This window comes from Nicotiana tabacum, chromosome 3 (genome assembly GCF_000715075.1).
Source record: "Nicotiana tabacum cultivar K326 chromosome 3, ASM71507v2, whole genome shotgun sequence".
Lineage (NCBI taxonomy): Eukaryota > Viridiplantae > Streptophyta > Magnoliopsida > Solanales > Solanaceae > Nicotiana > Nicotiana tabacum.
In genome coordinates, this window is record NC_134082.1 from 166,404,895 (window position 1) to 166,430,206 (window position 25,312).

The following is a 25,312-nucleotide window of genomic DNA, read 5'->3' on the forward strand; positions in this document are numbered from 1 at the left end:
AGAAGCTATTTTTTTTTGCTTTTCCAAAACTATTTCAGTTTCTCCTCAAAAGCATTTTTTCATTTCAAAAGTTTGGCCAAACACTTTAATTTTAGAAAAAAAATGCTTTTAAAAAGAAAAAGGCGCTTTTGCCTCAAGAGAAGCTTGACCAACAGGCTATTAGTACACATTAGTTTTTAATAGGGCATTTGCATCTATACCCGTTTTTTAGGTCACGTTTTAACTTGTGCCCGTTTTGCAAAAAATATTGCAAGCATATCCACTTTTCGCGTAACTTCAGCATACGGGCTTGAAGTAGCAAAGGTAATCACACAAACTTCGGCATTCTAGTAGACGAGCCTGAATTAGCAAAAATTGCTGAACCAAGTGTGTTGAAGTTTTTGTTTGTAATTGCTGAACTTAAGCATAGTAGCTGAAGTTTTGTTCTCTATTTGCTGAAGTTTTTGTTTGTAATTGCTGAACTTAAGCATAGTAGCTGAAGTTTTGTTCTCTATTTGCTGAACTTCAGCATGTTTTAGCTGAAGTTTTGTTCTATATTTGCTGAACTTCAGCATGTTTTATGCTATCATGTAATTGATTTTTTGTACAGATAGTAAGTTTATCATAAGTAGAATTAGTAACTTAAAAAACTAGATAATGATTTAGCACAACAGGTTAAAATGCGTTGATAATGTACAAAGCTGAATCCAAAAAAAATAATAGAATGTGACTTAAAGGAAATTGACTTACATTTACATACATGTACGTACTTACTTTAGAAAGTTATTTATAATTTATTTTTAAACAATGAGATAAACATACTTATGTCAATCATCCCCATGAATTAAAGTTTCATAGCAGCACCAACGACAGCAAAAGAAAGAAGAAGAAGAAGAAGAAAACGAAGGAGGGGAAGAAAGGGGGCTGAAGTTATTTAAAAAGTGAGTACAAATTAAAACTTTTTAAAAAATAAGTATATATTAAACGGGGGCGACCAAATAGGGCGTCCCGTACAATATTTATCTTTTTAATTAGTGCTAATAAGATATTTCAAATGTAACCCTAACCAAGTTGAAGACTCAAGGGAGCATATATAATGGCTGCACAAAGTACCACGTACCAGAACCAGAAGATGGTATATGCTATTATGGGTGTCTAACGGGCCGGGTCAGCCCGTTTGCGGACCGACTCAGACTAGTTAAAACCGGAACCGGCCTCGTATAAGGGGGCCGGGTGGAGCTGGGTTAAAGGGTTAGGGGTTTGGTTCGTTCACGTTTTGTCAACCGGTTAGCCAGACCGGTCAAACCCGGTCAACGCAAATTACTGTTCAACCAGTTAACCGGCCCGGCCCGGTTTAAAAGCTATATTTCATTTTTATTTTATTTATTTTTTAAGGTTTTAGAGTCTAAGGCAATGCAAAACCTTTGAATTTACTCTTTTTTCGTTAATTTACTTGTTAAATGTAAACCTTTTAATTTGTAAGTTTGAATTTTGAAATAAATGTAGAACTTGCAATTTATAAGTGCAATTTTTTTCCATCTTCATTGTATTCTTTATATTTTTACTTTATATTAATATAAATTACAATAGTTATACAAAATACAAAAAAAAAAAATACTAACTCGGCCCGGCCGGCCCCTTGTACCCGTAACCCTTACAGTTCATTTTTTACCCAGATGAATCCGAACCCGTTAAACCCCAACTCATAACCGGCCCGAACCACAATCCGTACGGTTACTAATTTTCCCTACCCAGCCCGGTCCGACCACCCATATATGCTATACATATTAAAGTTATTCTTAGCCTTTTCCCCCAAAATATAACGAATAATACTTAATTTTAACGACATAAGAAGAAATTAATGGCGTGCAAAGAAGAGAACTATTTTCATTTATCTTTACTTTCCTTAATCTTTTTCATGTGAATAACATTTTTCCACTTTCCTTTCCTTTTCTTATTCTCACCATTAGGTAAAACTTGAAAAAAGGAAAGGAAAAAGACGTTCTGCTTTGGTTGAAAGCTCCAAGTATGAAAAGGTCCAAGATGCAAAAAAAAAAAGGTCAATAAGATTTGAAAAAATTCACAGGAACAATTGGGTAATTTGTTTTTGAAATAAAAAAATTGGTGGACCAACATTAATTAAATTAACAAATACACCACTAGGCTTGACTCTTGTTTCAGTATTCCCAATCGGTAATTAAAGTGAAATAAATAAAAAATTGAAGGGGGTTGAGGGTGAGAAAAACAAAGCATATTTATTATTGTTGTATAAAAATATAGTAAAATAAAAATGCAGTGGATATGGTAAGATGCGCCCATTTTTGTCAAACCTCGTGAGGCCCACTTTAGCAATCACGCGTGCTCTTCTATTCTCATCCAACGCTCACCAACTGACCCGCATTACACGGAAAACCTTTCTCTCTCTTCAATCAACGGCTCATATTTTCCGCCTTTGACTCTTTCCTGTCTCTACACCCCCTACTCTATACCCCCCTGAGGCCCTGACCCTTCACTCACATATCCCAATACCAAACCACGAGCCTCTTCTTCAACGTTTGCATCACTCCACACACACACAAATCTGAGACACGACCTCCCAGTCCAGAAACTTTTTCCCGTTGCAGAGAAAATCTAGTAAAGATTTGGGTTTCAAAGATCTTTTGATATTTTCTTCATTTGGGTAATGTTCAAAATTCATTCATTTTTTTTAGCCTTGTTGCTTTAGTCTTGATGTGTTTTGTGACTTGCTTGGTTTGATGTAGATTGTGTTGGTTATTTGGGGCTATTGTCTGTTTGATGTTATATTGGTATTTTTGTTTTTTGGTCTACTTTTTATGGTTAACCTTCTTGTTGGGTCAGTGTAGAAGAAGAAAATGGTAATTTCTGAGGGTTTCTTCTTGCTTTTCAGATTTAGCATGTATATTGTGTTGAATTATGGTGCTCTTATGCTTATATTTTTTATGATCCTTGTGAAGTGTATTAATTTGTTTGGATCTTTGTATGTGTATATGCAGGTCTGCTCTCCTTTCTGAGCTTTTGCATCAGTTTAATGATTTTATTAGTATTTGTGATTTGATGGAAATTAGAGTCTTTTTGGTTTTCTTTACTTTTTTATGTTGAGTCTCATTTGTATAAACTTGTTAATTGAGTAACTTATTGATATTATTAAGGAATTTTATGCCTTAGTTTAAAAAAAAATTAGTTTCTCCTTATAGTTTAAAAGAGATGAGCTTCTTCTTGAAGGAAGCTTATATGTTCTAGTTAATTTCTATAGACTTCCAAAGTGTAATTATGGTTTTAAGTGATTCTCTTTCTTGTATGGTTTTGACTTTTGATTCAAATCTATCATTAAAGATGAGCTATTTGTGGGCTTATATTGATTTTCGTAGCTATGCTTGCTATCGTGACAGTGGCTTGGATTGAAGACTATAATATACTGAGCTGGACCGATCAACATGCCGTGGGCGTTTTCTTCTTTGAGTTATTGTGTGAAGTGTGTGCGCTTGGTGGTATTCTTTCGCGTGATTCTGTAACCAATTTTACTTGGTGAGATATAGCATCTTGTTACTTCCTAATTCTGTATCTACTTCTTCATGCAAGTCCTAAGTTTTATTTCTAAATATGGAATTATTTCGGTTGAACTATTTCTACTGAGGATTTACTGAAGAGAACAGTAATATAAAAGATATAGGAAAAATGACTACGACTCAAAAATTATAGAGGAAGATAATTTGAGTTGGTTTGGCACTAGAGAAATGGAAATTAAAATCTGTACTCCTCTAGTGTAGTTCCGGCGATGAACTTATTATCTTTCAATGGTGAGAAAATAAGATGTTCTTTTATTTTCCGAAGTTCCTTAATGTTTTAGCTAATTTTTGCTTGTTTGATATGACAGATTGCAGATATCTATTTTCCATCTTGTGATATTTTTTGAAACTAAAGTCCATTTGGAGGGTGAGAATGTACATTGCATTTACCTTGAAGAGATACAAAGCAGTCAAGGAAGCTGGTGAGATTAAAATGCATGCAGGGAGTGTTGCTTATTGCCAATTGATGCTAGTTTGTCAGGTAATTGTTCTTTTAACTTGAACTTATCAATCTTTTCAATTGAGATTGGTATTCACTCTCCTGCAATGTTTATGTTAAAAGGAGATAGAAACCAAATCAACTAGAACTAGATAGATACTTTTTCGTGTTTCGGTGTTCTGTTTGTGTTGACAGGTAATTTTCGCTGGGTTCATGATCTCCTACTCACAGGATTTATAAAGACTTAGTTTATCCCCTTAGAAAAAAAAAGTTTAATGATATTGCCTCTTTTTTTACCAATATTGGCTAGATCACTGAGGTATAGTACAGGACATTGTACATCCTCAATGTACTGTATTTCTGTATATTCCATAGGTATATTGAGATCCATACAGTGACCTCGTCGCAGAAATATATTGAGATTTAACTTTTGTATCCCTTCTATATATGCTTTCTGTGTGGTGTTTCCATTCGATCTCAAGAAAAGGGAAAAATTTGGATTATTTGCTAGGTGTCCTTGTTTCATTTTATTTTGGTTCACTTTTGAAGTTTCTACTCCAAATTTGTGGCAGCTGAATGGTTTGGTTTTTGGTTTCTGTTAAATTACAGGCTGAATATTTCCGTCAGTTGCTTAAACCTGTAACGTAGTCTGGTCAAGTGAAAGCTTGGGGAGGTTTGGGATTTGCTTGCTTCTCGTTGCTCTTATTCAGCAAAAGCCTGGATTGGTTGGTTTTCTTCAGTGTATTAGAAATCAGAATGACCTCATTAAGCACTGAATGCTGATTGGCACAGTCAGTGCATTTTTACTACACGAATACAGCTTGAATACCTTTCTTTGTTTCGTCTTTGCCTTTCATACTCTTAGACATTTTGATATTTAAGATTTTCCAATTGGAAAACACATTTCTATTCCAGTTTACTTGGTTCTTTTGTCATAGTTACTCATGCAGAGTAACTATCAATTTTCCCCTCAAAAGCCTTTTTTCGCTCCTGAAGACCAAGCAGGTGGTGGTAATATATTCGATATTCCTTCTCCATCAGTCTTCGGTGCAATGGCACTTCCTACTGGTTTCAACCCTTCTGTGCCTGTTCATGGTTTCGAATTTCAGTCCTCTGAGGCATGTCCAAAGAATTTCATCATCTTTGATCAGACTGATTATCGAAGCCAGATCATGTTCCACCCTGCCATGGCTTCCAAGTTTCCATATCCTGATTTGAAATTTAATGCACCTTACTTCCAAGACGGCATGGAGAGAAAAGTTGCAAATAATGAGAATACAGAAGTTTCTTCATATCTGAAGGAAGATTCAGCCGATATAAATGCATTACTCAGCTTTGAAGAGGAAGAACATGAGGAATATGATGATGAAGAGGTGAGCACTGCACGCACCGATGCAAACTATGGAAACAGTTCCCCTGAATCATACTCTAACTATGATTGTCAATCCAAAAAGAGCAGGACCACTTCTTTTAGGAAGTCCTCTGGCAGTACTAGCAATTGCAGTGAGAAAAAACGCCGGAAACTTAAGAAGATGGTCAAGGCATTAAAGGGAATTGTCCCTGGTTCCAGCAGGATGAATACTGTCACTGTTCTTGATGAAGCTGTCAGATACCTCAAGTCACTCAAGGTGGAAGTGCAGAAGCATGGAGTTGAAAATTTGAAGACATTTGCTTGATCTCCTGTGTGCTATGGGTAACTTCGCTCCAATTCAGTCTTTCTAGACGTTGTTATGAACTCTAGTTATATCTGTTGCCTATGTGGAGAACTTCTTATGCGTTCATTGCTACGCAGTATTGTTCAGTTTCTGCTTTAGAGGTAAGGTAACTTAGTATATGGTCCTTTGTTTCACTGCTGCTTCGGAGGGAAGGTAACTCAGAATATGGTCCTTTGTCCGATGATAGGACGAGAAGTCTTTTAACAGTTTGCTGTAGTAGCTAGCTGCTCTTATCCAATTTCTCTTTCTAGCCTGTTTCCACTAGTTGCAAACTTTATTATGGTATTTGAATAAATTCTCCAATATGTCCACTTTCTGAAACTTTAATCTATAATATTGGAGCTATTTGTTATTGTTTTAGTATGACTGATGATTTAAGAGAAATGATTTGTTTAATAGATAATGGGGTGATGATTACACTTTATGCAAGCGTGTTATGGCAGAATCTTTAGCGTGTTGAGTGCCCTTTTATTTTAATCTTTGCATGCTTTGGTCTTTATTACTTTTGTCTGTTGGGAATCATGAGACACTGGGATTATGTGTTATGGTAGTATGATCCTGTCTGGGTCTGCCTTTGCCATTTCTGCTGCTCCACTTTGCTAGTGGTTTGCTGTAAAGTACACCACTTTAGTCCCTTGGATTGGCTTTGGCCTATAATTTGGATGATATGATTAGGCCCTCAGAGTTTTATCTTTTCAAATTTTACCTTTTTAAAAATAAAATGTACTCCTTTCGTTCCAGATCTATTTCCTTCTTGGTCCGTTCCAAAAAGAATGACCCATTTCTAAATTTAGAAACAATTTAGCTTAAACTTGTACAATTCTAGAGAATCTTTTATAACCACATATATATTTTGGGGCCCTTTTTGACTTGTTTAGGACCACAAATTTCAAAAGTTTATTTTCTTAAATTCCGTGCTCAGTCAAACATGTTCACATATGAAAGGAGTACTGATTTTAAAAAGTTTCTCATTTTACACCCTCTCCTAAAGGACATTTTACCATTGAATTATGACGTTTTCCCCCTCTTCGTCCTTTATTTTTCTTTATATCTTTTCTGGAGAACAACAGCAAAGAATAACTTTTCTACTCATTTTAAGTTAAAGAGCTTAAAGTGCATAATTTTTTCGTAATCAATTCGGATATATATTCTTCATGTTTTTTGAAAAAAAGTATATATTTGCAAACTAGGATATCGTAGTGACAAGAGAATGTTACAGAGTGACATGAAGTGGACAATGTGGAGTATGCCGTAGGACCATATAATCGATCATTCTCTTCTCTTATATTTCATAAGACTAGTAGGTCTTAAACAGACTGCTTTTATGAATTACAAATTCCACAATATTTTAGGATTCTACTATGTCAAAACCTTGTAGACTTCTCATACTTGGGCCAGCTCTCATGTTTTGGAAAAAAAAGTGAAGAAAATATTCGGAAACCGAATAAAAGGAAAGAAAAACAGGAAAAGTGAAGATGACCTTGTTGCAAATATCAAGATGAGTAAATAACAGTTCAAAATGGGACGAGGTTGCTATAGTTAATTTCATAATGCTGCTTCAGCTTCCATCTACTGACCAAACACAAATTGGCAATTGCCATAGCCTGCAAACCATAATATGATAAGAAAAAATTAATAAAAACACAAAAGAAAACTCTTGCAGAAATTGAGAAGAAGAAAACAAGGGAAACATGAGTTACTTGGATCAGTAATGGTGATAAGAGCACTGTTTTTGAACCAGCACGACACGGTTTGTCTTCCTTCTAGCTGGTACCACAGATTCATTACAACAGAGGCATGGTTGATTGTGGTGTTTGGGTAAAAGCAGGAGCCACCAGCTTGAATTAAAGAGCAGCCAGGCAACCCTTTTTCACCACACACAAACTGGATACTATCTAGCAGTTGCGCTTCTGTAGCTGAAGGTCTTGGCACGCACCACTGCATATTCATTCTAAACTTATTACTCTTACACTATATTTTTCTCTTATTGTTTTTGGGTCAAAAGCAATACAAGACTTTACTTGGCCATGACTTGCAAAATATTGAGGTTATGTAATGTATAGGTCAAAATCTGATCAAAAGAATTCTACTTAAGAATTCAACCAAGCAGAAGTCACGTCAATATACCGGCGAGTGATTTAGCTACGGTCGAGGTCGAGCACTCAATTTGACCCGAACGGCTAGTTCAACGACATTTTAGAGGAATATTCTATGGGATATTCCAAGAACTTAGGTATTCCGGTTAAGGACCGCTGCGTAAGGGAAATGTTTTGTTTAAATATCATAGGAAAGAGTAACAAAAAGGGGGGGCTGAGAGGAACAGATACACAAACATATACATCTCTCTAAAGGTGAAGATGTTCCATGATCTCAGGCTCCTCGCCGAAAAAGGAGAAAAGGATGTTTAGCTCCAATAATATCAAATGATAATGAAGAGTACATAAATGAAAAGAGTCATCATTCTTGAACAAGACCGACCTCCGTACATTTGATAAAGTTGAATTACAGATGAATACCGATATTCTAAGCTCTTTTCTCCTTTTTCGGCGAGGAGCCTGAGATCAAATTTTATGTAATCAAATTTGAAATTCAATTGCAACTGTAATCAAATTTTATGTTTAGCTATGCTTGTTTATTCCTATCTTCTATCTCAAATCTAGAATAAATTTTCTCTGGCTAGAATTTGCCTCAAATCTTCCTATTTAATTAGTTTAACAAAAAGGCCTAATACTTTTTAGTCAAACACGTAATTACTTGCAAGTTGAAGTTTGGCTGATAGTGTTTGTAAAATACTGGTCTTCAGCTTTGAAATAGTTGTAAAACTAGTTTCATGAGTATTCAAGTGAAATATATATATTCACTCACAAAACTTTCTTTTTTCACGTCAAATTCATTTCCGCACTAGCTAGGCAAATACTCTGTTTCCTACTTCAACAGCTCTTTTACCCCCCTCCAGTTTCAACAAAATATTGTCCAAACTCGTACTAAATATTTGATTAACGGAGAAGTTTACCTGTCCAGATGCTTGTGCAAACGCTGGTATTAGAGTTCCACCTGTAGATAATAAGATAAAGAACTAATTAAAGCTTAATATATGAGGATGTATTTAATTATTCAAATGGAAGTAAATAAGTTGATTTTGGTGAAGGAACCGCTGGAATTTGAACTTTACAAGCATGGAGCTATATATGACAAGCAGAGAATGAGAAAAGAAAAGTTGGAAATTATAATAGGCTAATTAATTTTGATCATCTCATAAACAATAGAAGGGAGAAAACCAAAGTTCATAGGGTGCAAAGAAAGTATACCAGTGTTAGAGAATGCAAGGAGAAGATAAAGGATGAGAATGGGAAAAGCCTGAAATGAGTGAGCCATTGAATGCCTAAACTCTTTAAACTTTATGTGGTAATGTTGTGAGTGTCAAACTTTCTTCTCACTTTCTATTCTATGATGTAAAAGAGTGAAGATCAGTCACTATATATTTATAGAGATAATTTTCTATAGTCTCACTGAATTTCAGGCAAAAAAGTTCAAAAGTTTTTTTTTTGTAATAATGGGAAATTATGTTTGTAACTGATCAAGTGATAAGTGAAAGCACAACCGTAAATCCTGTTTATCAATTCAAGGATATCAAAATCTTTTAATTTGGCTAATTAAGTTGCATATATACCTCTTAGTTGTAGCTGGTTTAGTCCATTATAGACTAAAGGAAGAATAGCCTAAATGACACTTATACATGTGCCACTTGGTCATGCCGGTCCCCAAATTTATCATTTTGTCCATTGAACACTTATACTCCTTCAAATCGTGTATAATAAACGCTTATGACATGAGGCTGATCCTATGTGTCATATTTGACTTTAGTGCGTGATTCACATGCCTGTGAAGGCAGTTGAAAAAGCCCTAACGATAATAATGTGGCCTATTTAACAACCATCTTCTTCTTTCTACCTTATTTTCCATTGTTGAATATTATAGAAGCTGATTTCTATCCAAAGCTGATGCCTTCTTCTTTCTCGTGTTAGCTTAAACAATGAAAAATAGAATTTCTTTGCTGGGATTCTTCATTGCCCATCAATTTGTGTCATCTCCTTTTCTTTTGAAGGTCAATTTTTTTCTTCTCCGGCAAGAAATAAGCTACTGTCGCCTTCTCATTTAGCAATGAAGAAGGAACCTTTGTGTTATTGTGGAATTGGTGCATCCCTTACTTCATCAGGGCCAACAAGTTCTCTTTCATCATCACTACACTCACTAACTGGATCTACGCTATCAAAATACTGGTTATTCCCTCCTAGTTTCCCTCCATATTTTCCCTTTTGTTCTTATGCATATCTTCAAAACCAGAATCTATACCAATTGGATCAGATGGTATCTCATCTACATTTACTTGCGCTTTCTTCTTTTTGTTAATTTTAGACTGACTAGTTTCAGCTAAGTCATCTTCGAGATTACTACACTCTTCAATGTTCTCATCTATATGCATCAACCCTAACATTTAACCCAATGTCATGCCCATGTGTTTGTGGAGTAGAGTTCAGTTCAGTTATGTCCTCAACAAGAATAGGATTACTAATTACATGGACAATACAAATATCAACAAAGTCACCACCTTTCAATGTATTAATAAACTTTACACATCAACATCTGTTTTTAAAATATAATAGCCGCCCCTTTTGTTAACTTTGCATCCAAACAAATCAATTTCTAAAAATACTAAGTCCCTAGCAAACTTGTGAAACAACATAATATGCAGCTCATCAACATCAGCGGTAGCTAAATAAGGACAAATTAGTCCATTTGCATACCTTAACTCAAGGTCTGATACAAAATTACCACTGTGGTGGATTTGTAGGTCAACTAGGCTTGAAACTATTTTCTTATCATACCTGTAAAGTAACAAAAAAACAATGTTATCAATGACTATTTATTGTCAAAAGTAGCACCTTTATACAACTCCAAAAACAAACCAACAAAAAGATACTTCCTCTGTTTCAGTTTATGTGAACCTATTTCCTTTTTGGTCCGTTCCAAAAAGAATGTCTCCTTTCTAAATTTGGAAACAATTTAACTTAAACTTACAATTCTACCCTTAATGAGAAGCTTTTATAACCACACAAATACTCTGGACCCCTTTTTGACTTGTTTAGGACCACAAATATCAAAAGTCTTCATTTTTTATTAAACTCCGTGCCCAGTCAAACAGGTTCACATAAATTAGACGGAGGGAGTAGTTATTTAAGTAAAAAAGCTTTCAAGATTCCTTTTTCGTCCCCACAATACCTTATAATATTCAGAAATACACTGGTGGACCACTAATAAGATCGAGACCCAACAAACTTTACAAAAAAATACATAAATTTAAGATGGAATTCTGATTTGACAAAAAAAATCCAAAAACTAAACAGAATAACAAAATATGCCATTATATGCATGACACCACATTAAAAAGGGTTTTCTCTTCAAAATGTAACGAAATAGAGCAAAAGCCCCGTATATTGAGGAAAATTAAACAGTAATTACGAACTAACACAACCTTCTTCTAAAAACTCTAAATAGAGCAAAAGCCCCATATATTGAGGGAAATGAAGATCAATAAAGACAAAAGATGAAGAACAGATGAAGAAACTTACCCCAGGAACTTCGATAACAACTGTGATGATGAAAATCTCGGCAACGATGACGGAGAAGAGAGGGGAGACAGAAGTGGTTCGATACTTTTTAAGCCCTAAACTAAGCGGGTAAGTGTAAAATGAGGGGACAATTTGGGTTTGGGGGGTTAATAATCATTCTCCCGTTTTATTTTCCTAGGTGGCGATAATAAATTACCTGGAGCCTACATGGGTTAATTTTCTTGACGCGGCGTCATACGCAGTGGCGGAGGCAGGATCTCCACGAAGGGGGTTCAAAAAAAAAATTGTATCTAGTGGGAATTGAACTCATGACCTTATGTAGATTTTGAACCCCCTTGACCACTAAACTACACTTTTGGATTGTGTTAAGGGGGTTCAAAACTTAATATATAGAGGTAAAAAACAGATTTTGCCTTATATATACAGTGTATTTTTTCGGCGAAGGTGGTTCGGGTGAACCCCCTTGCGCCCCCCTAAATCCGCCCCTGGTCATATGTGTAGGAGATTGTATTACACGCACTGACAGCCTCCTGTCATAAGCGTTTATTATACACAGTTTGAAGGAGTATAAGTGTTCAATTGACAAATTGATGAATTTGGGGATCGACATAATAAAATGGAAAAAGTATGAGTGCCATTTAGGCCATTATGCCTAGACTAAATAAATAACTTTATGCAACCTTTTTACGCAGCATTTTTGGATTATTTATAATTCATAAGTGTATTGAGCTTAGTTATCTCAAGATTAATATTTTACTCAATTAAGTCGCAATTTGTACGAAACATCAATTGTGGTTAATTATTTCAATAATTAGTTATACTGAAGTTATTATCATGATTTTATGATCATAATTGCACCAAACTAGTACCGAGGTGTATACGTACAAAGGTACAAGACGAACGAAAAACATAAGAATTTGAACAAGTCATTGTCATGACTCATGAGCATTAATTTCATTTAGGGGTCGTTAGCTGTGTCAATATCAATAAATGTGTGACATAAATTTGGGTCTAACATTTTGTTGTCACTTTTTGTAATAACTCATTTAAGTGCTAATGTGAAAGGAATTATCAAAGGGAACAGCAGCAGTCGTTGAGCTGTTAGCTTAAAACGTCTCATTACTTAAATGGCCAATTCTTCCCAAAAGGCTCAGCTCAGATATTTGAACGTCTTTAAGTGTTTTTAGGTGCAATTATGTATATCTTTAGTAAATTACTGCTACTGTATGCCAACAATGAAATGTCGCTTATTTAACATCTTAAAAAATGAGCAAATCCAGTCCAAAAATGAATAGATGCCATCTCTTTGGTTTGATGTCTGGTGCCAAAACTTGTCTTCTAATAGAACGATATTATACGTGTACGAAACCAGATTAATTTACCACTCAAGTTGCTTTGTTTTTGCTTACATTCAAAATTAAATCCATCCCAATCCAATGTATCCAGAAATTAAGAAATTATAATTAGTTAGTTACTGGGCGAGAAGTAAGTTATTGTATTTCTCTACATACTAATTGACCAATATTAAATACATATAGTCTTCATAAACGCTAATTGATTTAGCATCTCCTAAAATTTCTTAAATGGCTTAGTAAAAACAAAACAGGGAAGTTGCTGCTTCCACAACTAAGAAGAGTTTAGTGAAAGCTTTAAAAGAATAAGCAAATACGTAGTTTACCTCCCCAATCTCTCATTATCGCTATTTCTGTATACTAATTGTGCAATTCTGTATATGTATCAAACATGACTCAAGTACCTAGTTTTTTGAACATTTGTTTGAAAATCAAAGGGTATGAAAAATAGACCTTTTGAGCATGACAAAAGCATATAAATTTTTGTATTATACTAATTACTCAAATGGTCACTCTACTATCCCGAATTATCTCCTAAGTCACTTTTCTTTCGTTTGTAACAACAAAGTCACTCAACTATGCCTATTGCACTCAGAAGGTCACTCAACTAGATTTCCCAAATTTTGGATTGCCAAATACCTATTTTACCTTCTAAATTATAAACATTTATCTTCTTTTTATTTTTTTAAAACTTTTTAGTATTAACAACAAAAATTCAAAAATTTATTTACACAATTCAGAATGAAAGAAAATAAAGGCTATAAAATATATATTCCATGCACGTAATATAAAAATAATTATTTAAATAAAGGTATTTTTATAATATACATTATATATTCTTAAAAATGATGCTCAAGTATATTATTATGTTTCTACCAACTTTCCGACGACACAAAGTTATGTCACTGAAAAACAGGGGGATTATCTGTATAGGGTAAAATATGTATGTTAAGTCGTGCATGGAATAGATAATATATAATTAAGCATAATTTTCAAGAATATATAATGTATATTATAAAAATACCTTTATTTAAATAATTATTTTTATATTATGTGCATTGAAAATATATTTTACAACATTTATTTTCTTTCATTCTAAATTGTGTAATTAAATTTTTAAATTTTTGTTGTTAATACTAAAATTATTATTATTAACAAACTATTCTAATTAATTTTGTTACTATGCTCATTATTTTGTTATTCTAGCATTATATATGCTTAAATACTTTTTATTATTAAATTTATAAATAATATTTATTTATTCTATAGGTAAGTTCATAATGTAAATTAAAAAGAAAAAAATCATAATATTTAAAAGTTTAAAAAAAGAAGAAGATAAATGTTTATAATTTAGAGGGTAAAATAGGTATTTGGCAATCCAAAATTTGAAAAATTTAGTTGAGTGACCTTCTGAGTGCAATATGCATAGTACAGTAGCTTTGTTGTTACAAACGAAAGAAAAATGACTTTAGGAGATAATTTGGGATAGTTGAGTGACCATTTGAGTAATTAACACAACGCCGAGCATATAAACTTGTATGACAAATTCCATTTTAGAATTAATACATAACATTTGAGAATATTCTGATTGATCCAAAAATATATTCCGTTATCAGAAACCTTGATATCATCGCAGAACTATTTACTAAAACGAATAAGTATATTTCTAAAAACATCGCAAGTGTATACAAAAGAAATAAGCTACAAAAGTGCCAAATTTCTATGAACTAACGGGTTGTTGTTTCATGATTATGACAGACAATATTCCATTAGAAGTAAATACACCAAAGTGTCGAAAGTTACGAATCCTTATTAGAATTGTTCGTTCACATTTACTTAAGCCAAAAAGGAACAAAAGAATCACATGGCTGGAAAACTTGAGGACGAAGAAAGCTTAAGGAATAAGCCTATTATATATCAACGTCTATGATTATAGTAGCTAGTAATTAATAATGTTAGAGGTAGAGGGCAGCCTAATTAGTATCGGGGAGAGGTGATCAGGCAGGATATGACGAGACTTCAGATTTCGAAAACAGTCTTCTCTACTCCTTCAGAGTAGGGGTAAGGTCTGCGTACACACTATCTTCCCCAGACCTCAGTAGTGAGATTTTACTGGGTTGTTATTGTGTAATTAATAATGTTAGAACGAACTTTTTGTACTTATGAGAAAAGAGACACATTCTACACTTGGTAGCGTAAATGAAGAATATACTACTTAAATAGAATGAGAATTGCCTTTACAGTCGTAGGACAATCTATTTTTGAACAAATTTCAGGAGATAAATTTTTAGTGAGGTACTCATTAGGGGTGTACATAGGTCGGGTTGGTTCGAATTTTATAATTACCAAACCAAACTAACTGTGTCCGATTATTAAATCAAAAGACCAAACCAAAGCAATAAAACTCGGGTTTTTCGCTCTCTGTTTTTCTCGAGTTTTCTTGGGTTTTCGGGTTTTTTTGGGTTTTTTTTCCCGGTAAAATCTTCGTAGAATAAAACATATAAATTATGCTCAAAATATTTTTTTAGTCCTAGTACGATACAACTATATAAAGTATTTTTCAAGAAAATAATACAAAATATGAGATATGTCATGACATTATCCTAAAATATTCACCAATAAAGACAATAAAATTATGTAACATAAATATTGCTAATTAAAAAGCCATAACAAAAACAAACATAATCTAAGAGTACTAAGTCATGCTAAAATAAGTAGACTAATAAGGGAGTATTAAATACATAATTAAACGCTAAAGAAAAAATAAAAATAGGTTATGCATTTTTATCTAAATTATTGCAAAACAAAAAATAGATATTCAATACATTCATGTTTGTAGTATTGAATTAAATGTCTTTTGTTAGCATTAATATTGATTTAATTTTGGTTTGGACTTTTGTTAGCACTATTTAATTTACTAATGTTAACGGCTTAAAACTTATTGGAACATTCAAAAGTTCTAAGTCCAACCTTGAAATACAACAACAACAACAACAACAACAACAACAACAACAACAACAACAACAACAACAACAACAACAACAACAACAACCACCCAGGAAAATCCCAGAAGTGGGGTCTGGGGAGGGTAGTATGTACGCAGACCTTACCCCTACCCCAAAGGGGTAGATAGGCTGTTTCCGAAAGACCCTCGGCTCAAGATAATAAGAAAAATAAGAAAAACAAAAGGGGAGAATATTAGTTTCACCATAGAGATCATAGAAAAATAGGAACCTAAAATACACAAGAAAAATACAAGGCAGAAATGATGGCTAGTAAATAGATCTAGCACCGAAAAGAGGAAATATTAAGACACGACAATGCCCCTAGTAATTTTCGATTAAAACATTACCAGACTAGGCTCACAATGGAACAAAGTAACGCAAGACTCAACTAGCTCCTAGCCTATAACTGTAATACTCGACCTCCACAAATTTCTATCAAGTGTCATGTCCTCGGAAATCTGAAGTCTCGCCATATCCTGCTTGATCACTTGAAATAATACCTCAAAAAATAAAATTATGAAATATTTTAAGAAATATTTATAAATTACATCACAATAAGTATATTTATATATTAAATATATCTAAAATTTCTATATATGTAATGTCGGGTTGGTTTGGTTTCGGTTTGACTTTCTTTAGTTAGAACCAAACCAAACGAATTATAGTCGGATTTTTTTTCCAACACCAAACCTAATCAAACCAACCCATAGTCGGGGTTTTTTTTCCGCTTTGACTCGAATTATCGGATTGATGCGGTTTGTCGGTTTCCTTTGTACACCCCTAGTACTCGTAATTGGCTGTGTTTTTTCTTTGGAGGAAATTTAGAATGAATACATCCACATAAGATAAATTCCTCCAAAGGAAAACGCAATCCAGAAGATAAATTGTAAAAAATCCTCCAAAGATAAATTTTATACTTACGTACAATAACAGCTATACCTCTGTCGCAAATAAGTTGTGGTCGGCGATACGAATTCTCATAAAAATTAGATAGCAGATAACCAAAAATACGGGTAGAAAAAAAAAAGGTTTTGTGTTGGAGGGTTGGTTCAGGCCTGCTCGTACGTATTTTAACTTATAACTTATTTTGATCTAGGCAAACTTTCGACGGAATGTATTACGAATAGGGGTATACATAGGTCGGGTTGGTTCAGATTTTACAATTACGTACCAAACCAACCCAACTGTGTCGGATTATCAAATCTAAAAAACAAACCATACTAATAAAATTTGAGTTTTTCAATCTCGGTTTTTCGGGTTATTCGGGTTTTTTCGGATTTTTTTCCGGTAAAATCTTTATAGCACAAAACATATAACTTGTGCTCAAAATATTTCTTTAATCCTAGTAAGATACAATTATATAAGGTATTTTCTAAGAAATAATACAAAATATGAGATGTGTCATGGCATTATCCTAGAATATTCAACAATAAAAACAATATAATTATGTAATATAAATATTGCAAATTAAAAAGTCATAATAAAAATAAACATAATCTAAAACAACTAAGTCATGCTAAAATAAGTAGACTAATAAGGGAGTACTAATTACATGACTAAACGCTAAAGAAAAAGTAAAAATAGGTTATGCATTTTTATCTAAATTATTGCAAAACAAAAAATAGATATTCAATACATTGTCGTTCGTTGTATTGAATTAAATATCTTTTTTAGTATTAGTATTGATTTGATTTTGTTGGGTTTTTGTTAGCATTATTTAAGTTGCTAATATTAATGGTTATAAAACTTATTGGAACGTTCAAAAGCTCTAAGTCCAACCTTGAAATAATACCTTAAAAGATAAAATTATGAGAAAGTTTAAGAAATATTTATAAATTACATCGCAATAAGTATATTTATATATTAAATATATCTAAAATTTCTATATATGTAATATCGGGTTGGTTTGGTTTCGGTTTGACTTTCTTTAGTTAAAACTAAACCAAACCAATTATGGTCACGTATTTTTTTTCAATACCAAATCAAATCAAACCAAATCATAACTGGTCTTTTTTCTCAGTTTGTCACAAATTATCGGGTTGGTGCGATTTGTCGATTTCATCTGTACACTCCTAATTACGAATATTCGTATGTTAACTCAATTAATTGTTACTCTTTCGACTCAACGCATTCATTTGATGCCCTAACGTTTCTACACCTGCCAATAAAATTGCTTGAAGTTGTTCATTTTATTTATTTACTGTTCTGTTCATCTCAAACAAATGGTATCTAGTAGCATTTCTATATTACATTTACGCGTTAATCTGGTGTCTAGTTGTATTTCTATATTAATTATAGTAGCTTTATGGATCCCAAATCCATATTAAGCTGGATCAAAGTTATTGAATGACTTTTGACGACTTATAACATAGTGCTATAGCCTGGCTCTAATTAGTGTGTTGACTTCAGAACAAGTTATATATAGTTTTGATTAAATTACTAATTAGTGTTTATATTGGATCAACAACTAGCGAGTCAGTCAAATTAGTTTTTATCAAATGGAAACTATTTATTTCCATACTTTTTTGTCGCATTTATCTCTTAGAGGTCAGATTAAATTTTTGCGTACATCTATTCTAGCATGTATGCCAAAGTTGCCGACTAAGAAATTGACAAATTTGGGTCGCTATTTGTCACTCTTTGACGGAATGTTGAAAGTTTACTCGACTACTAAATGACAAATGATAAACTAAATGAAATATATTACTCCTATTAGTTCATATAGAAGATAAATGAGTAGTATTTTTTTAATGTTTATTCAAATCTTTTTTAATCAAACCAATTTTAACTGTAGAAAAGTTAAATATGTACAGAAATAAGCAAAGAGCTTCATTTCTGTCTGATTTTTTCCTTAATGGCATATTCAAAGGCTCAAATGTCTTCAATAACGCAACCGAACAATGAGGAATTCATCTTCCACCCCTTAAAATTTATGTAATATTACAAAGAAAAAATTACTAATAATATTTATTCCTGCCTTGCTGGCTATCAATAACACACCCTTAAATTCACTTAAGTCTAATTGCTGTAAGGTTGAGAACTGAGAATGAGTAATAATATCATAACAATTCTCGTCATGTCAGAGCAAAAAGTTCACTATTTAAGCACAACATTAGACTACCTATGGTAGCAAAGTTCACAGATTGCCATATTCTAATAGATCAAACAACACTACCGTCCAATAAAAAGTAAGCAGGTAGCTAAGTTCACATGAAAGTACACCCAATGACCTTGAAAATGGACGGTCTTGAGTTTTTGACCCTTGCTTGCTCCATGAGTAAACTTTAAGATCAAAAGTGTTGCCTATGGGGCAAACGATGAGCAACACTTGTTAAATTTAAAGTTCTGTCCATGAGACAAATGGGGTCAAAAAATCAAGGTCACACATTTTTAAGGCCATTCTTGCAAATCACTCGATCAGAACTCATTCGTCAACATATTATGTTTCTGAAAATTTCACGTATGGTTTCATTTTGAACAAATAGTTTCTAGAATAGGAATATATCGAAGGTACTCACAGAATTAAAGCACCATATTATTCTATATATTAGGAAAAGAATAGCACTGAATGCCGTGTTTCAACTACTTTTGACAGGGAAACTGTAGTAATGGATAACTCATATACTGTATTCATATTGGAGTGTCCTGCCCAACTTGCATTTACTTTGATTTGAGATATTGGCTCGTGAACATCCCTTGGACTCTAGTCAATGCGCGTTTGGCACACAATTTTTGTCATTTTTGTTGTAACATTATCATCTTTCTTTTCTTATTTCCCTCTTCTGGTTTGTTTATGAGAATAAAGATTCTCTTTATTTATGACTTCTCAGTACCTAACCTTTAAACACTTTATGAAAATAAATAAATTACCTTACCATTGAAACCTACAAAAAACCATTAGTTTTAGCCAATTTTAAGGTGTATCAAAGTGAAATTGCTTCTTTACTCACAATTCTCTCCAGCTTGTCCTTCTCAGGAAATGAATAAACTGAACTCAACTTCCAGGACATTTCTGCCCCATGTTCCACTTCTAGAAAAAAAGTTGACTTAATGTAATGTGAATGCACAATGTGAGTTTACTATTTATTTGGTGGTCAGGAAGCTTGATATTTTTAATATACTCCTAGGTTTTGAGTAGGTGTAGTTCTTGCTTTCTTTTACTGTATGGGGGCACAGGCAACTTGTTCTCTAACATGGGACATCCTAGATTAGAGGCCTACTTGGTATTTTCTTACAGATTCATAGAATGCACGTCATTGTCCTTAGTTTTGACGACTGGTTGACTTGTATAGCAGTGAATGACGATTCTAGAATAAGTGTATAAAGTCTTCAGTTTCAGCTTAAGTTTTTTCATTGAGTGAAGCTTCTTCTTTTGAACCAACAATGTCAAAGACAGTTTTATATGCATTAGCCATATTTTCCTTTACCTTTTTCATACCTTTGTCATATGGCCAAACTCCAAGCTTGGAAATTGAAGTTGCTGCTTTGAAAGCTTTCAAGAACTCAATCTCTGATGACCCTTTTGGTGCACTTGTGGATTGGACTAATGCAAATCACCATTGCAACTGGTCTGGAATTACATGTGATCCTTCTTCAAACCATGTCATCAACATTACGCTGTTTGAGACGCAGCTCAAAGGCGAAATCTCTCCGTTTTTGGGAAACCTCTCCAAACTCCAGGTTCTTGATCTAACTTTGAACTCATTTACTGGAAATATTCCACCTCAGCTGGGGCATTGCACAGAGCTGGTTGAGCTCATTCTTTATGAAAACTTGCTTTCTGGTGAAATTCCTGCTGAACTCGGAAACCTCAGAAACCTGCAGTTAATAGATTTTGGAAATAACTTTCTGAATGGGAGTATACCTGACAGTATATGCGACTGCACTGAATTGTTGTTAGTAAGCCTCATCAACAACAGTTTCACAGGCAAATTACCATCTGATATTGGTAATTTGGCTAATCTTCAGTTGTTTGTAGCTTATGAAAACAATTTCATTGGTTCTATTCCTACCTCCATTAGAAAGTTAACAGCTTTGCAAACCCTTGATCTGAGCGAAAACCGATTGTCTGGACCTATACCACCAGAAATTGGCAACTTGTCAAGTTTAGAAACTCTTCAGTTGCATCTCAACTTCCTTTCTGGTAAAATTCCATCTGAACTTGGCCTCTGCACCAATCTTGTTACCTTGAACATGTATACTAATCAATTCACTGGAAGCATACCTCCTGAGCTTGGAAATTTAGAAAACTTGCAAACGCTTAGATTGTATAACAATCAGTTGAACTCCAGTATACCAGCCTCATTGTTCCACCTTAAGTCATTAACTCATTTAGGACTCTCACAGAATGAGCTAACTGGCCAAATTCCTCCCGAGTTGGGATCTTCAATGTCACTACAAGTGCTTACCCTCCACTCAAATAGGTTGTCCGGGGAAATTCCATCAACTATAACAAAACTGACAAACTTGACATATTTGTCTTTGAGCTTCAATTTATTGACCGGATCACTTCCATTAGAATTTGGGTTGCTCTATAACCTGAAGAATCTAACTGCAAGTAACAACCTCCTAGAGGGATCTATTCCATCTAGCATAACAAATTGTTCACATCTTCTAGTTTTGACCCTCACTTATAATAGAATAACGGGGGAAATACCCATTGGGTTGGGGCAGTTGTCCAATCTTACATTTTTGTCTTTGGGATCAAACAAAATGGTGGGGGAGATTCCTGACGATTTCTTCAACTGCTCAATGCTTGAAGTTCTAGATCTGAGTGATAACAATTTCAGTGGGAAACTCAAACCGATGATTGGCAGACTTTCTAAACTTCGAGTTCTAAGAGCCCGTACTAATTCCTTTCTTGGGCCAATCCCACCAGAGATTGGTAAACTGAGTCAACTGATGGATTTAGTGCTTGACGAAAACAGTTTCTCAGGTGTGATACCACCAGATATTTCAATGCTTTCAGACCTCCAGGGTCTTTCGCTGTATGACAACAAGCTGGAAGGTAAACTTCCGGTGCAACTTTTTGAGCTTAAACAACTCAATGAACTCCGGCTGCAGAACAATAATTTCTTAGGTCCAATACCTCACCAGATATCCAAAATGGAGTTACTCTCGTTGCTGGATCTGAGCGGGAATAAGCTTAATGGTACACTCCCAGAGAGCATGGCGAGCCTCCGCAGACTGATGACCTTAGATCTTTCACACAACCTTCTTACTGGATCTCTTCCTCGAGCAGTACTAGCCAGCATGAGAAGTATGCAATTTTACTTGAACGTTTCCAGCAATTTTTTGAACGGAACGATCCCAGATGAGATTGGCGTGTTAGAAATGGTTCAAGAGATTGATATGTCAAACAACAATCTATCAGGCAGCATTCCCAGATCCTTTGGACGATGCAAAAACTTATTCTCACTGGACCTATCAGGAAACATGCTCTCTGGTCCTGCTCCAGGTGCAATTCTCACCAAATTAAGTGAGCTTGTGTTTCTGAATCTCTCAAAGAACAGATTACAAAGCGAACTTCCTGAAATGGCAGGATTGCCACATCTTCGCTCTGTTGATCTTTCACATAACAAGTTCAAGGGAATCATTCCAGAGAGATTTGCCAGTATGCCTGCATTGAAATATCTCAACCTTTCTTTCAACCAACTTGAAGGTCACATTCCAAAGGGGGGTGTATTTAACAATATAAAGTTGGAAGATTTATTGGGAAATCCATCTCTATGTGGAACTAAGTTTCTCAGGCCTTGCAGCACCAAAAGCATCCGAACAGGTACTCACGGGTTTTCCAAGAAAACCTTGATCATTCTTGCAGCACTTGGATCTGTTTTTGGTCTCATTCTTCTCGTGTTGGGAGTCTTTTTTCTTAATCAGTACATGAAGAAGCAAAAGGTGAAAGACACGGAGGATATGATTCCAAAGTACGCCTCAGCACTGAGCCTCAAGAGATTTTATCAAAAGGATTTGGAACTTGCTACTGATAATTTCAGTCCAGAAAATATTATTGGAGCCAGCAGTTTAAGTACTGTGTACAAGGGTAGACTGGAAGATGGAAAGATTGTAGCAGTTAAGAAACTGAATCACCGGTTCGCAACAGAAGCTGATAAATGCTTTGACAGAGAAGTCAGGACTCTGAGCCAACTGAGACACAGGAACCTGGTTAAGGTGCTCGGTTATGCTTGGGAAAGCAAGAAGCTAAAGGCTTTAGTTTTAGAATACATGGAGAAAGGGAACTTGGACAATATTATTTATGATCAAATGGTGGATGACTGGACATTGTCCAATAGGATTGACATTTTAGTTTCGGTTGCTAGTGGTTTGTCATACCTGCATTCAGGCTATGATTTTCCAATAGTGCACTGTGACTTGAAGCCTTCAAATATTCTTCTGGATGAAAATATGGAAGCACATGTCAGTGACTTTGGGACAGCTAGGATGTTGGGTATTCATCTCCAGGATGGGAGCAGCATATCATCAGCATCCGTATTTGAAGGAACTATTGGTTACTTGGCGCCAGGTATCATTCTTACAAATTCTTAACCCATAGTTTGTCTGGATTCTATTGTTACCATTAATATGAACAAAAGAGTGCTATCCACAAACAGCTTATATGGGGATCACAATCCATATTTTGGTCAATGTGTAATGTTTACGTATTCTATTTTAGTATCATTCAGTAGCAACAACATCATTTATTTCAATCACAATATACAGCTTAGCAGAATTCTTTTGCCTGTCAATCACAAAATACTGATTAACTCATATGTGGAAGAATAGATGAGCATGTAAATAATGTGATATTTTGAACATATAATCTGCTAATCTGCAAAGTACTTTTAATGCTAATGTCAGCTTTAATCTACCAAAAAGGGTAATTTTGAATTTGTTGGACATTTACATGCTCCTTGTTTTATTTGAGACCTTACTTACATGAAATATTATGCTATGAAACAGAGTTTGCATATATGAGGAAAGTGACCACAAAAGTAGATGTATTCAGCTTTGGTGTAATAGTGATGGAGATCATTACAAAAAGAAGGCCAACAGGTCTTACAGGAGCTGATGAATTACCAATGACTTTGCATCAAATTGTTCAGAACGCCGCTGCAAATGGCATAAATGAACTCATCCAGATTGTGGATCCTAATCTAGCTTCATATGTCTCCAAGAAACAGGATGTAGTAGAGGGACTTCTTAAATTGGCTTTGTCCTGCACCTCTCCTGATCCTGAAGACAGACCTGACATGGAACAGGTTCTGTCTTCTCTTTCAAAGTTAAGAAAGATGGAATGCATGAATTCACATGCTTGTTTGGTAAAAGATGCAATTTGATGTAGATGAAGCTGGAGTTCAACAATGTTAATGTGAACCACCACCAAGTTTCCCTTAGCGGCCAATGGAACTAGTCCATAACTTAAAAAGTCTTTACCATTATAACAAAGTTTACGTCTTTCTAGCCATAAATGTTTCCCGATTATTTCTGCTTTACCAGAAGGATATAATTGAGCTCTCATGTTAGATTCGAACAGCATATTCAAGAATATTTCAGCTCAAAAAACAACAAAGGAGCAAAAAGCTAGATCTTTACAAAGTGACATGTAATAGAGAGTTAGTGAGCAGTCAATTGCTACACCAAAGTGCAAATGAATTCTTTCACTAAAAGATGATTGTCTACAGGAAATGAGTACACTTTTTTGAACACAAATATCTAGAAGTGAAATTAAGCAAAACTCAATAAAGGCCTTCAATAAGCCTACAATCATCTATCACATTCTATTCTACCATAAAATACAATTTCTTGAAATTTATTTACTAGAGAGGGAAGACGCAACCTCATCTATTGGTGGATCATTATGCAAGAACTCATCAACAGTAGAGGGAAATTCAAAGCTTCCAACACTATGGAAAGCCTCCAAATGAATAAGAGCAGCTTTGCCTAAGAGCAAATGAGCCAACCTGAATGATTCTCTTCTCTCTCCACTATTATTACTATTCAAAAAATGCTCAATCCAACCTTCTAATCTCTCCACTTCTTTTCCACTTTTTGGGCCCTTAACTCCAACAATCTTTCCATAAAATGCAACATCACAGCCCAAATCCATTTCCACCCTTTTTGAACCTTCCCTTTTACTATCAGATAAACCCAATAGATGCATCAACAGTTCAATCTCATCAACTCCATTATCTTCAGCTTCAACTTTATCAACTGATGTTTCTTGAACTTGTGTAGGGTTTATCTGAGATGGGGTTTGTTGGTGAAGTGGGAAAAGAGGGGAATTTGAGAGAAATTGAAGAGGGGTTTCACTTTCTTTGAGGTTTGTGTTGCTGGTGAAGGAGGTCTCATCACAGTTAAGGTATAATGGGCTGATAAAAGACTGGGTCTCGGGTGTGTCAGTGGTTTCTTGTTGAGTTGGGTTGTCAAGTTTCAATCTTTTCTCCAATTGTTTGAGAGAAGAGAAGAAATTGGAATGTGCAGAAGGCCTTTGCATTTTTGTGGGAATCAGAATGAATATTGGGGTTTAGGGTTTTAGTTGCGGGTAACAGGGGAGAAAAGAGTGCCAACTGCTGAAATCCACAGTTGAATCAAACGGTTGTTTATTT

The 25,312-nt window shown here is 34.5% G+C and overlaps 3 protein-coding genes across 4 annotated transcripts; 2 read left to right on the forward strand and 1 right to left on the reverse strand.

The window, feature by feature from the left end:
* The first annotated feature begins 2,391 nt into the window (after nucleotides 1-2,391).
* LOC107827490 (transcription factor bHLH144) lies at nucleotides 2,392-6,144 on the forward strand. Of its 2 annotated transcripts, none has more exons than XM_016654633.2 (4): nucleotides 2,392-2,659; nucleotides 3,390-3,525; nucleotides 3,875-4,047; nucleotides 4,615-6,144. In XM_016654633.2, exon 4 carries the CDS (start codon nucleotides 4,950-4,952, stop codon nucleotides 5,679-5,681), a length of 732 nt encoding a protein of 243 aa, XP_016510119.1. In that variant the 5' UTR covers nucleotides 2,392-2,659; nucleotides 3,390-3,525; nucleotides 3,875-4,047; nucleotides 4,615-4,949; the 3' UTR covers nucleotides 5,682-6,144. The 2 variants fall into 2 exon arrangements, with proteins under 2 accessions (XP_016510119.1, XP_075106257.1); XM_075250156.1 differs by having other exon boundaries at nucleotides 2,482-2,659; nucleotides 3,369-3,525.
* A 986-nt stretch (nucleotides 6,145-7,130) lies between these two features.
* LOC107827492 (major pollen allergen Ole e 10) lies at nucleotides 7,131-9,185 on the reverse strand. The gene is made up of 4 exons (XM_016654635.2): nucleotides 9,029-9,185; nucleotides 8,734-8,774; nucleotides 7,421-7,658; nucleotides 7,131-7,324 (listed from the first exon to the last, which is right to left on the reverse strand). The coding sequence occupies exons 1-4, from the start codon at nucleotides 9,093-9,095 to the stop codon at nucleotides 7,290-7,292; spliced, it is 381 nt and encodes a 126-aa protein (XP_016510121.1). The 5' UTR covers nucleotides 9,096-9,185; the 3' UTR covers nucleotides 7,131-7,289.
* Nucleotides 9,186-19,535: 10,350 nt separating this feature from the next.
* Nucleotides 19,536-24,416, forward strand: LOC107814540 (uncharacterized). Its single transcript, XM_016639975.2, has 2 exons — nucleotides 19,536-23,229; nucleotides 23,667-24,416. The coding sequence occupies exons 1-2, from the start codon at nucleotides 20,091-20,093 to the stop codon at nucleotides 24,041-24,043; spliced, it is 3,516 nt and encodes a 1,171-aa protein (XP_016495461.2). The 5' UTR covers nucleotides 19,536-20,090; the 3' UTR covers nucleotides 24,044-24,416.
* The last annotated feature ends 896 nt before the right edge of the window (nucleotides 24,417-25,312 follow it).

Bases quoted from the DNA above. Each gene is read 5' to 3' on its own strand.
- LOC107827490 (XM_016654633.2), top strand. From the start codon at position 4,950: ATGCAGAGTAACTATCAATTTTCCCCTCAAAAGCCTTTTTTCGCTCCT.
- LOC107827492 (XM_016654635.2), bottom strand. From the start codon at position 9,095: ATGGCTCACTCATTTCAGGCTTTTCCCATTCTCATCCTTTATCTTCTC. The intron at 7,659-8,733 runs GTAAACTTCTCC...ATGAATATGCAG, and splicing joins TTGCACAAGCATCTGGACAG to TGGTGCGTGCCAAGACCTTC. The intron at 7,325-7,420 runs GTAACTCATGTT...TATGGTTTGCAG, and splicing joins TATCACCATTACTGATCCAA to GCTATGGCAATTGCCAATTT.
- LOC107814540 (XM_016639975.2), top strand. From the start codon at position 20,091: ATGTCAAAGACAGTTTTATATGCATTAGCCATATTTTCCTTTACCTTT. The intron at 23,230-23,666 runs GTATCATTCTTA...GCTATGAAACAG, and splicing joins TATTGGTTACTTGGCGCCAG to AGTTTGCATATATGAGGAAA.